The sequence below is a fragment of the Uloborus diversus genome, chromosome 7 (genome assembly GCF_026930045.1).
Source record: "Uloborus diversus isolate 005 chromosome 7, Udiv.v.3.1, whole genome shotgun sequence".
NCBI lineage: Eukaryota > Metazoa > Arthropoda > Arachnida > Araneae > Uloboridae > Uloborus > Uloborus diversus.
Window position 1 is genome coordinate 63025286 of NC_072737.1, and position 16045 is coordinate 63041330.

The following is a 16045-nucleotide window of genomic DNA, read 5'->3' on the forward strand; positions in this document are numbered from 1 at the left end:
TTGTACAAATATCCATTCAAATTGAATTCTGAAACAAACTGCGAATGAATAGCCACATTCCGCTGTATTTACATGGGTTTAACATAACTGATTAAAATTAGTGTATAAGTGCCTAATTTCATTTTTGAGCAATTTTATTTTAATCAATTTATTATTTATTGCACAAAACACACTGTAAAGACTCACACTATGCTAGATTCTTGCTTCATTGCATTCACTTTATGATACTAAGATACTTTTATATAATGCAAACAAATTTTGTATCTTTCTTATGAAATACCTCTGTTACTGAGCTAAAGAAATTATTTTTAAATTATTCATGAAAATATTAGAAATTTTATTGCATACCTGCCAACCTCCGAGAAAAAAAATCTGGAAGATTTTTTCATTTTTATCCACAAGATTTTAACGCAAAATAAAATCAAACAGGACACCTACCCTCTTTACATTTAACAATATATTAGTTATGAATTTCATATCAATTGAAATTACTTTCGTTTAGTAAATATTACTTTTATTGCTTTCTTTAAAAGTTAGGAAATAACATTTGTTACTCATCTTAAAAAAAGAACGAAGCAAAAACAGCTCGAATTGAGAGAATGAGAAGATAATTGACGCCGAAATTGTGCCCCTAGTTGCCCGCCGCGACGCTTGCTTTGATTGGATCCCGATGAAGTCATGCGCTGTATCACTCAGTGACGTCATAATCTTGCCTCGCTTCTTCTCGTGCCATTCTCGCAACCTTTCCTTGGCTACTTGGCCTAAAACGCGGTGCCGCATTCCACAAAAATATCGTTAGCGCCAAAATTGGCGAGATAATTATTTTTCCTACAAAACGTGAAAAATCCGGAAGATTTTGCTCATAACCGGAAAAACGGAAAAGGACATAAAAATCCGTAAAACTTCCGGGAAATCGGGAAGGGTTGGCAGGTATGTTATTGTATTACATGAAAATATTTATGTTCCTAAGAAATTTCATGCAATGAAACAAAAATCTAACATATTCAGAGTTTTTTGTAGGGTGTTTTGTGCACCAATGATATGTCCAGTGGCACACACAAAGATCCAGGAGGAATCCAGGAGGTCTGGACCCCTCACATTGCTCGAGTTTTTTGATCGACTATAATCTTATTTATGTAGTACAAAAAATAATTCCAAGCAAAGGTAACAATAATGTCAGATTTGATAAACGAAAAAATAAAATTTATTTTCGAATTAAAATCAAACTGCACGAGAACATAAATTGTTCCATAATGATGCTTTTGCTTCGCTGTTTTTGTTTTTAGTTATGAGAAAAGCCCTGTCTGGTATTTTAATTATTTGCTTTTTTTAATTATTGCTCAGTAATTATTCAATATTGAATGTTTTTTGTTCCCGACATTTGATAAAATCAAAAGAACATACTTGGATGCATGATGGAGTATATGCGAATGAAAAAGTTGAAAAATTCCCGTGTGTGCCACTGGATATGTCTGGAATTGCACTACATCAGTATTTTTTCACTTTGATAGTCGAATTCTCAAAATATACTTATACTAACCTCACTATTAAGTATCATAACACACTGATCAAAATGATGATGCTCCATCGTTGAAGTACTATACAAAATGGCCAAAGGAGATTCAATTCTACAAAAAAGTAACACACACATGTCTAAAAGATTAATAAAATTAATGCATGCATTTAAAAACACAGCAATATCAGTCAAAATAAGAAACTTTAATGAAATAAATTAACTAAATGAAAAGCTCCTAAAAGAAGCACTAAAGAATGATCTCCAGTTTCTTATGGATAAATAAGAAACTTTAATGAAATAAATTAACTAAATGAAAAGCTCCTAAAAGAAGCACTAAAGAATGATCTCCAGTTTCTTATGGATGATAATGTTAAGCAACAAAACCCAAACTAAATGAATTATAAAACTAACTCCACATATTATCGTCTCAGAGCAACAGCAAGACATCTAATCCAAGGATGAACAGTAAGATATCCTACTGTTGCCTTAAGGCAACAATATGCAAAATGTTGCATATCATACCAAAAAGACTTGCAATAGGTCTAGCTATATGGCAACAATATAGAAAATAATCAAAATGTATATTTCAATTTCTTGTTTTTTTTTGTTTTTTTTTTTTTAATTTTTTGCACAAATTCTATTATACTCAGGGAAATATCTTGAAATGTTTCTATGAAGTTTGAGGTAAATATTCCTTTTTGCTCATCGTATAGGAGCCAATATATTTTGGATTATACAAGGTGTATTAGTACAGCATTTACAGACTTTCAAGGCAGATGGAGTACACCTACACAATGGGAAACCTCATAGCAATGCATGGTCGGAAACGCTTTCCTGACGCGTTAGTGACGGCATAAATCACCAAAAGACAAGACACGAATAAGATGAGCAAACATGTTTATTATCCTTAGTACAGCAAAAAAAAAATAAAGAAAAAAGAACATGGATGAGCCAACAATTGTCACCAAAGTAAGTGTTCCAAATTGCAACCCGGGGCCATGATGCATGCCTCACATCTCCAGTGCATTGAACATCAAACGTCAAAGCGAGCATGGCAACATAAACTGCGTGTGCACATGCACTGTCATCTGATGCTTCGGTTTACGTAACAACATCTATCCTGTACACCAGACAAAAACTTACCAGCATTTTTGCTGCATTAAAAACAATAAACATGTTTTCTCTTCGTATTTGTCCTGTCTTTCTTGTGCTTTGTGCCGTCACTATCGCGTCAGGAAAGTGTTTCTGACCATGCACTGCTATGTGATTTCTTTTCATCTAGGTGTACTCTATCTGCCCTGAAAGTCTGTAAACACTGTACTGATACATCCTGCATATATTTTACTCCAATAGTTTAACATTTTAAACAAAAACACACACAATTTTGATTGAGATATTTGTAAATAGAACATGAACAATAGAAATAGATGTAAAGAGCACACATATAAGTGGTAATAAAGTAAACAACAGGAAAACCTACTTTGTCTGAAATGAATTATTTGTTCCTCGATGATCAAGGTCATGACTTAGACATGCAACAAGTAATGCCATCATTTCCATGTCTGACATCATTTCTTGCATTTGACCAGTCTAAAAAAATAACGTTAAATGAGTTCTTTATATTCAGAATTGAAACTGCAACATAAGTTAAAATAATAAACTATCATTTTTCATTCAAAAGAACTATAATGTAACTTAATGTAATTCATTCAATAAAACGTAAAGAAACCACTTCAAAAGCTTAGAAAGCAGAAAACATTAATCATGATTTAGCTTTTAAATGCATTAGAATAAAATAAAATATTTTATTATTTTTTAAGTACAGTAGAAACTTGTTTATCCGGATCTTGAGCCCATCTGGATCAAATTTGTAGAGTTTTAAAAAAAGTACATTTATTTAAAATATAATTTAAAATTTTTATTGCAAGAACAGAACTATAAATACACCAAATATTTGTATTTTGTTTAACAAACAATTCCTGCATAGAACATACAATAAAGTATAGTACAAACAAAAAATATAAAGTAATTAAAAGATTAGTCCAACACTATTGCAGTTGAACCATAAATGATACAGTATTTGCGAGAAATGGCACTATGTAAACTTGAATAAATGATAGCAATGTAAAGTTGAACTATGTAGTTTTGTTATAAAGCATTTTTCAATGTAATAAAAGATAAGACTGCTTATTTAAGAATGTGTTTTGCTTATTATCTGGATTTTTATTTATCGAGATTGCTTTTGGTCCCAGTTAGCCCGTATAAATGAGGTTCTACTGTAGTACATGGCAATTAAACCAAGAAAAGAAATGCGTAATGCAAAAGAGTTAATCATTTTTTACATGAATTTTATTTGTAAAAGATTTAAATAGACTAATTTAAAAATAACCTTACACTTGAGTTTGCGAGTAAAACACTTCTTGAAATCTATACTATATTAAAATCTATAGTTACTAATAAGTATTGCAAGTAAATAATATAAAGAACTCAATTACAGTGCCAAATACATGCATCAAATTTTTACATTATCACAATGAAGAAGAAATTCATTCTGGATCTTTGTAGGCATTAACTTAGAAATGCAATATTGTGTTGAAAATATACAATAAAAACTACTGTTTTTAAAATGCTTCTGTTCTTCAGTTACTCCTAAATGAATAATGGCATTTTTCAAAACGAAAAGCTTTCATATGATGAACAGCAAATAGAAAATTCACTTTTCCAACGAAAGTATAAAGAAATAAAAACTACATATCAATGCAACCAACCGCAAATAATCATTTGAGGATTGACAAAGAAATAATAAGTAAATCACAAAATTATTTGCCAGGCTTATGGAATGTGATCCTGTCAGGAAATTTCTGGCCAAGATTTCTTTCGCCAGAAAGATCTCCAGTTTAGCAGCTGATGAGCATGAAAATAATTCTCTTTTTGTCTTTGATCAAAAAACCTTGGCAATTAACAAAAATTCTCAACTGCATTAAAAAAGATTATTTTTTGTAGTGTGTATTTGTTTAAAAAGAAAATGTTCTACTGTTACATCAAAAGTAAATGTAATTTTAAATTTTCACATCAAAACTTATATTACCATTAACATAGCGAAAATAGTCTGTGCAACATTGAGAGCATGCCTCCAATTATGATAAATTACAGGACGATAGTTCTTTTTTACGCTTAAAATCCACCGGCACATAACCTGAAAAACAAGATTAAATTAAGATATAAATAAGTTAGAAAGTAATATAGATAAATTAATACAGTGATAAAAGAAATTTCTTAAAATATTTCTCATGCTTTTAATGATTGAAGTTAGTCAAGAAGGGGGTGAATTTTACAATAAATAATTTTTCTCTTTAGTATTTGTAAGCAACTTCAACCCTTCACTACAATTTCTATCGGTATATCATTTCCTTTCATGTATTTTCATGCAACTATTCTATGTTATCAAGATTTACAATTTAACATAAACATGGTCAAAATGCTTTCAAGTTTTTACAGTTGCATTTTTACAGACTGATCTAATAAAACATGAATACCTAACAAAATATTCGAAATTTATTTCATATTATCATTACTTTTAATTCAAAAAGTAATGTAATTAAGAGTTTACCTTCAACTTGAGTGAAAAAGTAACATAACTTTTCAACCTCAAGAAATATGTAAGTAGTTCATTCTTTTTTTTTTTTTTCATTACTGGTTATTAAAAAAAAAAAAAAAGAAAAGAAAAAAAAGAACTTAAACTATAAATTTGTATGACTACAGTGAAACATGCTGTGCACAAAAACGTTTTTCATGAAAACATGGATAACATCAAATGTTCTAGTGTCTTAACAGTATACTTCGAAATTTAAAGCATTCTTTTAGCAAAAAATTTCTTTTAACACAAAAAAGTATTTTAGTCCTTTTAAGTTTTATGTTAAAATGCTTTTTTTCTGCAATTTTACACTCTGCGTTTGGAGGGGTTGAGGGGGGATCCAAGTTATTTGCACAGTAAATAGCAAATGAAAAGCAAAACATTAGGCTTGTATAAACTGCCTTTTAGGGAAAGAAATGCCTTTTGTTGCCAGATTGCACCACTGCATAGGTCAGATAATTAAATAAAATATAAAATCATTAAAATTTTGTCTTTAAAAGAAGTAAAACGAATTTGAAAAAAAAAAGAAGGTTAATCACTTTTGCATACATTACTTTTAAGATCATTTAAAGCACAACATGAAAGTTTTAAAACTTTCAAGATATCTATTTCAAATACAGGATTTTCCCCATTTTGCACAAAAAAACTGTCCTTTTAAGGAGCTTGCACAAAATATACATGGAAGAAAAAATTGTAGCCCAAAATAAAACAAAATGATTAAAAAAAAATAGCAATTGTAAATATACCTGATATGGAATACGAAATTTATGAATGAGATCCAGTTCCATGAACATACGAATTGCTGCTTGACAGGTATCATCGTCATTTAACCTGAAGTCACTGAAATCAAAACTGTACAATTTGAACTTTTCAGCAGATGGAATTGAAGTTTGCTGAAAAGAAAAAAAATATACAAAAATTTTCTCACAAAAAAATTAATTCTGATTCAGATGCAAATAATTTACACAAGCTAGTAAGATCAGCAAAATTTCATGATACATACATACACTGGTAACAGAAACAATCGTTACTGTACATAAGCTTAGACTTTTAACTGAACACAGTAATGTTTTTACTTCCTTTACATAGTAAAGGAAACAGTGCAATCGTCAATTTTTTTGACTCTAATATCTGCCTAAATTTCCATTTTCCTGCCCCCCCCCCCAAATGAATGGGGGTAGAGGGGTTTTCTATGCCCCTTCGCATGTCGCTATGTACCATGACATATAGACACCTAAAATATCCATTTTAATGATCTCTGAGTTAATTATCACAACTTTTCTTGGGAGGCCCTGGAGTGAAAAGTGTGATGTATGTATGCACGTACATATCTCTCATTACTCAAAAACGGTAAGCTGTAGAAGGTTGACATTTTGTATGTAGAATATGAGTTGGGTCTAGTTGAGCACTTGCCCTTTTGGTTGAATTCAAATGTTTCAAAATGGTGGTAAATCTCCAGTTTTGAATCAGTAGCAAAAATATCAATGTAATACTTGTGTAACATAACATGAGATGATCTGCACAGTTATAATAACTGCAGTAAATGAACTCAGTGACATAATTAGTTGAATCGACATTAAAAATTGCTTTAGCATGATTATTTGATTAACGAGTTTTATAATGTATCCATATTGGAAGAATAAGTAAGGATGTTCAAAAAAAACATTTAACTTCTGCTAAATTATAATGTGGCGTATGTCAGAGAGCATATAACCTAACTTTGTCACAGAATCTCATATAATTGCATGCCTCTCACTCTGCAGCTGCGACACTGTCGTAATGACAGCTGCAGCATAATGGCACAACTACTGTCAGAACGCCTGGCTTCTCAGCTCCTCTCATCTGTTAATAAATTGGACAGCTCTCTTGCTTCTCTGCTCTCATCACTTGATGGGGGGGATATAATGTGGTGTACAACAGAGAGCACATACCCTAACTTTGCCCCCGAACCTTGAGGTCCTTTTGGTTCAGTGGTTAAAGCACTGGGTTAGCATCACAAAGGTCTGTGGTTCAAATCCCGACCTGAACAATCATTGTCCACATAATGATGATAAATACGCCACAATAATTAATCTCAATGATAATAAGTTTTGATGATTGAGAACAGCAAAAAAAAATGATTAAACGATAAAAGTAACAAGAAAATATACAAAAATTATTTAGATCACAAAAACTAGCAAAAAAAATTTTCATAAATGATCATTTTTCGTTTATCTGAGTTATATTATTGACTAAAATATAGTTTTGATTGCAATTATTTTAAATAACACACAATTTAGTTCAAAACTCAATTTTTAAAGGTTAAGAAAATGACTAAGCTATTTAAAGTCTTGGTTTTCTTCATGTTGAAACATAAAAGCCTTACCATTAACCTTTTTGTTTCCTCAAGTGAAGATGATGCATGATATGACAAAACTTCTAATGCAACTTTTTGTTTAGCCATCAATTTCGTAACATTTTCGTACATTTGTGTGTTGTATATGCCAAGGCCACAAAACATTGAAAATGCCTGCAATGATAAATTTATCACTATTTGAATAGTAATAAAATTATTAAAAACAATATTTTAGTAAACATTTGTAGAAAGTTTCTTCTTTTTAAAATAATTTAAATTATTTAAAAAAATTCAAAGTTATAAGACATGCATGCAAAAAAAGCAGTAGGAGAAAAAAATCTCTTGAAAACTCTTCAAACTCATAACTACTCAAGTTAAACTTTTTTCAAAATACACTCACAATTGCACTGGTATACTTTTATTTTGAATCTTAAAGCAAGTTTTAGATCTTCTACTGCATGTTCCACAAATATCTAACTAATCTTTCTAAGACACAAGGAAACTAGCACCAGATGCATAACAGGAAAAAAGCCAGAACAGTCATAAAAAATTACAGCACCACCATAAACAACAAAGCATTAGACCAGTCTAGTCATAATCAGATTTTTTAAATATGGCTTAAAACTATTATAAGTATTAGGCATTTACCTTAGCATAAGTGTTTCAGCATTTACATGCATGTTGGATCATTTATACCCCAATGCTCACGACTTTTTGCATTGATAAAAGACTTAAACCTCCCCCCCCCCATAAAGTAGATTCTGCCTATGCTAGTCACTATAAAGCATTAATATAAAAATAATGAAAAATTAATATAAATTAGGGAGACATGTTTTGGAGCTAAAAACCCTTACTTTCCCAACAATTGTTACTCTGAAATTACATGTTCGCTCGACAAAAGATTAGAACATATTTTGTTCTCATATTAAAAGAGTATACAAATAAAAGAATGCAACTTCCACTCTGGTTCCCAAAAACTTGAATCCTCATGAGATTTTAGGAGTAGAGTTTTATGAAGCTCTGTAACATGAAAGGGCAAGTTTTGTTGCCAATTTCTTACCTTTTTTAAATTGGGTTTATTTTGTTACAATGGTTAAGTTGAGTAATAGTTAAGGCAGCTTACCTCTAAAGTACTGATATCACATTCTGTAAAGACTTGTCCTTTAGATTTATTTACAAGCTGGGCTACACCAATGACCTTATTGTCCCTGCTGCATATGGGTATGGACAACACTCTACTTCTTAATTTGTCTGAAGGAAACTAAGCACAGAAGAAAAAAAGATGTGTGTAAATACATGGTGTCTTACCAATTGTAAAATAATAAGCTTACAAATTTCATGTTTCAGTTTCTAGTTAAAAAGTCAAACACAGTTTATTTGCAATTCACATTGAATTAGGAATACATGAATGAAATTGTAACACAATATAGGAAAGTGAAAAAGCCTTTACTTACATGTTGCTTCAAAAATCTGTACCTCAGAGCCAGAACAACGTAACTCACATAATTGTTACTTTACAGGAGAGGGGGAAAACATTTGTCCTGGTGCATGCAAAGGATGGGACATGCTTTTTTAACACTGGTAAAAATTACAAAGAACTTTTCTTTTGGAACTGCGAGGGTAATTCGGAAAGTAACCTCCGAATTGCTGTAAATAAGACAAACCAGCAGAGAAAAAACATTTATTTACATATCAAAGGTACAACTCTCCTCTATTTTTCAATGTAGTCGCCGCCATTATTTAGGCACTTGTTGTACCGTTTTACCAATTTATCAATTCCATCTGCATAAAAAGTGGCCCCCTGCGATTTAAGCCAATGTGTCACTGCGCTTTTAAGTTTCTCGTCGTCAGCAAAATGCTGTATCCCAAACCACTTCTTCACAGCAGTAAACAGATAGTAATCAGTAGGAGCCAAGTCTGGGCTGCAGGGGGGATGGGGAAACATATCCCATTTGAACTTGCTCAAAAGCTCTTGCATTCTTACAGTAGTGTGAGGGCTCATAATGTTTGGGCCGTATACGGAACACAATTCACGATGGATATCCGCTGCTGACATGTTTTTGGCCAAAAGAAATTTTATCACTCTTCGCACCTCACATTTAGCGGGACTTTGTATGGTGGCACTCATTTTGTCATGCTATTATAACTAGCAAACGCTTGGTCCTACAACACTCTCACTCTCCCATTGGAAGCTTACTGAATCACAGATTGCTCGTGCATTCGATTGAGGGCACTCCGAACCGTACTTCCAGCGCCACGCCCAAACGGCAGTTACTTTCCGAATAGCCCTCATCTGTTCACATGGCTTGATGCAAAATAGGATTATGCATACAATGCACAAATAAACGGAAAATCGCAATTTTTAGACTTACGCTAGTCTGACTTTGAGGTACAGAAATTAACATACTATATGCAACTCAAAACTATGAAACCCATAAAAATTCATACAGAGTAAAAATGGAGCAACATCAGCTAAAAGAATAACATTTGAATTAAAAATCTGCACAGAAAAATACATTCTGTCCAAGAAACATACTAAATTTGAATTCAAGAGGGCAAACAATTGTATTTTATACATTAACTGCATAAAAACATATGCTTGATGCCCAATTTGTATGAAATGCTTTTCATTTTTATAAACTTTCACACTATTAATACAAGAATGTTTAAGTACTCAAAAAACATGCAGATAAAATTTATAACAAGGGATGCAACTGGAAAAAAAAACTTCTGCATAGAGCAATACTTCAGTTTTAAGTGACAACATGTAGCTCAGATGCATTTTAGTTTTACATAACTTAGCAATAGAAATGCTGCTGTTTTCTACAACATTACTGTCCTCAAAGAATAGACAGTCATCTCTACATAAAAATATTTTTTAAAAAAATTGTGCTTTATAATTCCTATTCTTAGCATGAAAAACACTATTTGTTTAAACATTTATTTTCAAAACAGCATTTTACATTTCATTGACAGCATCTTAGGTGAATTAATTTGTTTTTACTTTTAAAACAGTTTTATTGCTTAAATACTACATTATTTTAAGTAATAAAACAGCTAACTTCAAATGTATTCTCTAAATTATAAAGTTTGAGAATATTAATTGCTTTGCTGAAAAACCAATCTCAGCTATTTGAAGCAAGCACAGACAAATATTTATTTTTCATACAAATTTACTTCAAAAATTCATCTAGTAGAATTTGAACTAAATGAGAACTAAAACCATAAAAAATGATTCTGGCAAGATAATTTTTGAAGTTTTAGAGAAGTTGATTAGCAAGAAATACTATTGCAGTGGAGTTTTTTGACCACTAGTCTAATATTTCCATAACAAATCAAATTTTTAGCAAGTAGTATTTTCAGAAAGAAATGCAACAGGACTGTTTATTTTTGAAAGTGCAAGCATTTTTTGATCCCTCAAACTTCAAATTGCAATATGACTAGTTCCCCCTCCCCCCTCCCCCAGAAATCGGAAGCTATTGCTATTTTGCAATCTTCAAAATGAACTTCAAAGCACTAAAACTTCGAAAAACAAAAGAAATTATTACAACAAAAGAGCAAGTTTTCTTTATCTGCAAACATACGACTGAAATATGTTTCACAGACAATTTTGTAAAATGCTTTAACCAAAAAAGTTCATCATACGGAAATAGTTTCAGACAAGTATTTTACCATTTCACTGCGAAAATAAGAAGTAATCTTTAAAATAGACTCCAAAGATTAATAACATTTAGCAAAAAAAAAAAAAAAAAAAAAAAACAAGTTGAGAATTAAAAGTAAATAGCATGCAGCAGAATTCCAAAAGTAATGCAATTGTTTTTTTTAAAAGTAATTTATTGAACAGATTTGCAAAAACTCGTAAAATTCTTCAAAGTAATGTCCTTGGGCCTCTACACATTTTTTCCAGCATCTCTGCCATGACTTTTAAGTGCCCTGAAAGGCGTTTTTGAGGACCTCTCCTAAGGTCTTCTTCACAGCAGATTGGATCTTTTCTATGGATGAAAAACGGGATCTATTCAGGTCTGCCTTAATTCGAGGGAACAAAAAAAAGTGCCGGGGCAACTTCAGGACTATAGGGGGCATGGGACAGCCTTTCCGCCTGGTTTTTAGCCAGGAACTCAAGGAATCGCTTCGTGTTGTGGCAAGGCGCTTCCGCACAAACTAGCTGCACACTTTTCTCATCGAGCCTAACAATTGAGGAACACGAGCCACATTGGTGTCGATTTTGCTGGTTAAAGGCCGCCCAAAGCGTTGTTCGTCTTGAATCTCTTTCCGGCTCTCTTTAAAGGTCTTTAACCACCTCAAAACTTTTAAGTAGGACAGAGAAGAGTCTCTGTAAGCCTCACGAATCATTTTGTTAGTCTCCTCAAAATATTTTGTTGGTTAAGCAATAAAACCTTATCGAGTACCATTTCTCCCGTGACAGGTCGTGTGCAGAGGTTGTAACAATAACTGACGTCCGATCGCTTCCACAGCTTTTTGAACACTGAAACTGGTTTTCCGTAAAACCTTAGGGTCCTCCCTACCTAACCCAAGTAGTTAATAATAAAATAAATCTAATCAATAAAAGCGCTCCGGGAAATTCAATTGCATTACTTTGGGAATACACCTTGGATAAGAGTATGAATCAATAGCAATTTACAAAGCAAGAATATTCTAGAACTTAAGATAACAGAAAATGAAGTATAATTTTCAATAAATCTAAGAAATTAACAAGATGATTAAACTAATAACACCATAAATGTGGCAGTGAGAAGCAAAGGGATGTAAGTAGAGATTTTCAAGTTTTGAGTGAAACAAGTTTAAAGATAAGGTGCAAAGTAGACTTCCAACTGACATTTATTTCTAAATCATGCTGTAAAGCAGCACCGTCCAGGGCTACACATACGATCTCTTGTCCCAAGACAGAAGAGAGGTTCATCTACCATTTGTGTTAGTTATCTCTAAAATTTCAATTTTGCTACTTGCATCCCTTTGCTTCTCACTGCCTCAAATGTACTTTAGTCGTGAACAAGTATACATATATCAAAATATTTACATCTGAAGGAACAGCAGAGATATTTGAGGACCTGACAGCTTTTATCTCATCATCTGTACCAGACCAATTGTAAGTCTAGAAAAAGAAATGATGGTCATATTACAGTAAATTGTTATGAGAGAAAATTATGATTAAGCGAACTTGAGAAAGAATTGTTTTTTTTTTTTTTTTTTGAACTAAGATATATATTACTGGCAATATTATAAAATAATACTTACTTGTTCTGTGGCAACAACATGACGAGCAAAGTGGACATGAGCAGCTTCATGATTTAAGATGTCTTTTAAACTAGAGAAGAAAAATAATTTCATGAATCTTTAGGGGGGGGGGGGGGTATGATAAAAATTCCTTATTCACAAAAGCATTAGAGTTATTTTTCATTTAACTTGAAATACATTTTCCACACATTTATTATTGACACATTAATACTAAAATCTCAATACATACATTTGGATTTGAATAGAAATTTAAAATAATTTTAAAGCAGCAGAAAAAAAAAAGTCCCCCCCCCCCTCCCAGGTTTTTTTCCCCCTGGAGAAAATTAGAGAAAAAAGAAAAATTGAGTTTTGACAAATCTAAAAGTTGTTTAATATATACATTTTTAGAAATATAAAAATTGTAGAATACTTATAATGTATATGTAGTTCACATTATTTTCCTTCCTAAAGCAGAGTTCCCTGTAGTTCCTAAATTTCCCTCCCATTCTTTTCAAAATTGGAAAGAAAATCCTGTATTGTTTTGTAAGAAAAGATGTATACAATAATTATAATAAAAACAATAAGTTTGTGCAATTGTTAAATAATAGTAATGTCATTTTTCAAGTGAATTGGAAAAATCCATAAATGTATAAAAAATACAATTGTAACAATACTTTTTTAAACAAATAAGTACAAAGCAAGCATTTTTTGAAATAATTTTGAAGAATTCTGATGGGGGTTTGAACCCAAAAAACCCACTCCTTAAATACGGCCCTGATAGCCATGCTCCATGAAAGAGAAACTAACAATACATTTCGGTGTGTAGAGACTACGTCATTTAGAATGCACTAACAATTTATTCTCATACCAAAAGATGTATTGGGCATGAGGATCCACTCAGGAAAACATTTTTAAAGAATTCACTCAAAATATTTGAAGGGATCAAACTAATCCCTTCAATCTTTCTAGGTATAGGGTAATTTTCAGGCTGTCTAGGTTTTAACAAGATGCACTAATTTCAGGACAACATTGACTGCACTTTTATGCATGTTTGAAGATTTACTGATGATATTTAACTATTAATTGAATTGATTATTTCAGAAAAGAAGTAAGTCCAATGAATTTTCATAGTAATTACGCCCTTTCTGAAATAATCGATTCAATTATAGCAAAATTATATATATATATATATATATATATATATATATATATATATATATATATATATATATATATATATATGAATGTATACTAAATAAATTGCTTAAGTAAAAACTTTTAGTTCATTTGAAGAAGAAATTGATCACCTTAATTTATGTTACTGCATTTTTTTTTCCTAACTAGACACTGATAACAGGTTAGAAGAATGCCTTGTGTTCTTGAGGCCTATGTAGAATAGGTTATAATAGCAACCCTGCCAACTATATTTTAGCAAGCTACTATATTGAATCAACAAATTGAGAAATTGGACATTTTATAATTTATTGTGAAAACATAACGATCTTAATGAACAGTAAATTTACAATCATTAAAAAAATAACAATAAAAATGAGAAGATGTACATATTATATAAGAATAAAATTTACCTAGGACGTCTAATTTCTTGTTCATCCCTCCTCAGTTCAAAAATAGTAGTAAAAATTACATCCTAAGTGTAGAAAAATAACACAAGAATTATTAGCAATGAGAGAGGTGATCAAATCGAATAATAGGAAAATCACAAAACTTATGCAATATATAACAAAATAAAACTTTGCAACAAACTTTATGACAGGATTGTTAAAGAACAATATTTTAAAACCCTCACAATGCCTATAAAGCAATTTTAAGATAAAATAAATTTGGGTTAAGGGCATGCTTATATCTATCAAGGTGGGGTTGTAAACAAAAAAAAAATGTTTGTTACATCGGAAATGAACAAATAAGGAAAAAGAATAATACCTGTGGTCGCGAAAATTTCTTAGGTTTGAATATTAGCGGTAAGGTGCTTGATCTGTCTTCAGAAGCTTGGTCAAGTCTTTGATAAAATAACTGCAAATATACAAAACATTTCGATAAATGTGCAAATAATCTACAAATGATGTATCTTTATTAAGAGACAAAAGAATTTGGGGAGCAAAATCTCACCAACTTTCGCTACCAAATCATCAAGTTCTCCCTTAAGTGATACCAGTTTCACACTGATTACTTTTTAAGAAATCAATATCATGGGGTGAAACAACATCGTATGAGATCGAAAACTTGGTCAAATAGCTAAACATATTTTCCAGAACACTAAGTGACCCCAAAAGAGCAGTGTTCAGGTTTATAATAATTGTTAGAAATAGAAAATTTTTAACATATTGCCGTTTCGATTGCTCTTGCTTGCCATACTACGAGAAACGAGAAGTAAACAAACTCACATGAAACGGTTACAGTTTAGTCTTCGCTGAAACCGGTCTAATCGACGGATGCAAGCAAAGAGGTCCAGACACATCTCGGCGCGACCGGTCACGGCATCAGACACATCGCAAGACACAAATAATATCCACTGATCGATTACTGTGAGTTTAAAAGTATTTTGTTGTCGGGAAAAACGATTTTAAGCAGATGTTCTTCAACTGACTGAGGCAAAACTGTACAGAATTGAGGAACATGTAAATTAGAGTCCCTATATGACTTTAATCTGGACTGAAAATGTGCTAGACAACACTTATACAACGTGAGAATTTGAAATGAGCATTTAGTATGTCTTTTAGAATAAATTATTAAAACATTGAAATGTTACCAGAGCTATTCGCAACTCCAGAGCTCGAACACGTTACCTTGCGGTGATATATAAAATTTGCGAAAAAGGTAAAACATTTACACGTGTACCATTTTGGGCAAAACAAAGTTTGTTATGTGCATTTTTTTTTTTTTATTTACGTAATTCATCATTTGGAATCATCATCCGCAACAGCGTAACATCAAAAATATCTGCTAAAAAAAAGCTGTGAGTACACATTTATCTTTTTCTGAGTGAATTTGAATAAATTAGTTTTTCATTTCAATGAAAAAAAGAGGACTTAATAACATTGGCTGGATACTAGGGTCATGATGAAAAATTACTGATTTTTTCTTAACCTAATTCCAAATAATTGATTTAAACAACCTTATTGCTTCAGCATCTAACTGAAATGGGCGGTATGAAAATAAAACAATTTGCGCCAGCTAAAAAAACAGTGAAATATCATCTTCCTCTTTTGATACTCAATCATACAGTCATAGAGTATTAAAATGTTATTCTTGACAGTCTTACGGTCACGTATGTGCACCATGTGACACAAATGTCATCAAATACCGG

General features: G+C 31.6%; 1 protein-coding gene across 2 annotated transcripts in view; it reads right to left on the bottom strand.

Moving 5' to 3' along the window:
- The window catches only part of LOC129226070 (cGMP-specific 3',5'-cyclic phosphodiesterase-like), an 89174-nt gene that overhangs the window by 21477 nt on the left and 51652 nt on the right, over window positions 1-16045 (bottom strand). For both annotated transcript variants that reach the window (XM_054860655.1, XM_054860654.1), the window contains exons 4-13: window positions 14662-14751; window positions 14307-14368; window positions 12742-12811; window positions 12524-12598; window positions 8609-8746; window positions 7516-7659; window positions 5897-6043; window positions 4605-4712; window positions 2997-3106; window positions 1541-1628 (exon numbers count right to left, since the gene is read on the bottom strand). In XM_054860655.1, coding sequence (XP_054716630.1) covers window positions 1541-1628; window positions 2997-3106; window positions 4605-4712; window positions 5897-6043; window positions 7516-7659; window positions 8609-8746; window positions 12524-12598; window positions 12742-12811; window positions 14307-14368; window positions 14662-14751 — 1032 coding nt within the window. The remainder of the gene's footprint in view (window positions 1-1540; window positions 1629-2996; window positions 3107-4604; window positions 4713-5896; window positions 6044-7515; window positions 7660-8608; window positions 8747-12523; window positions 12599-12741; window positions 12812-14306; window positions 14369-14661; window positions 14752-16045) is intronic.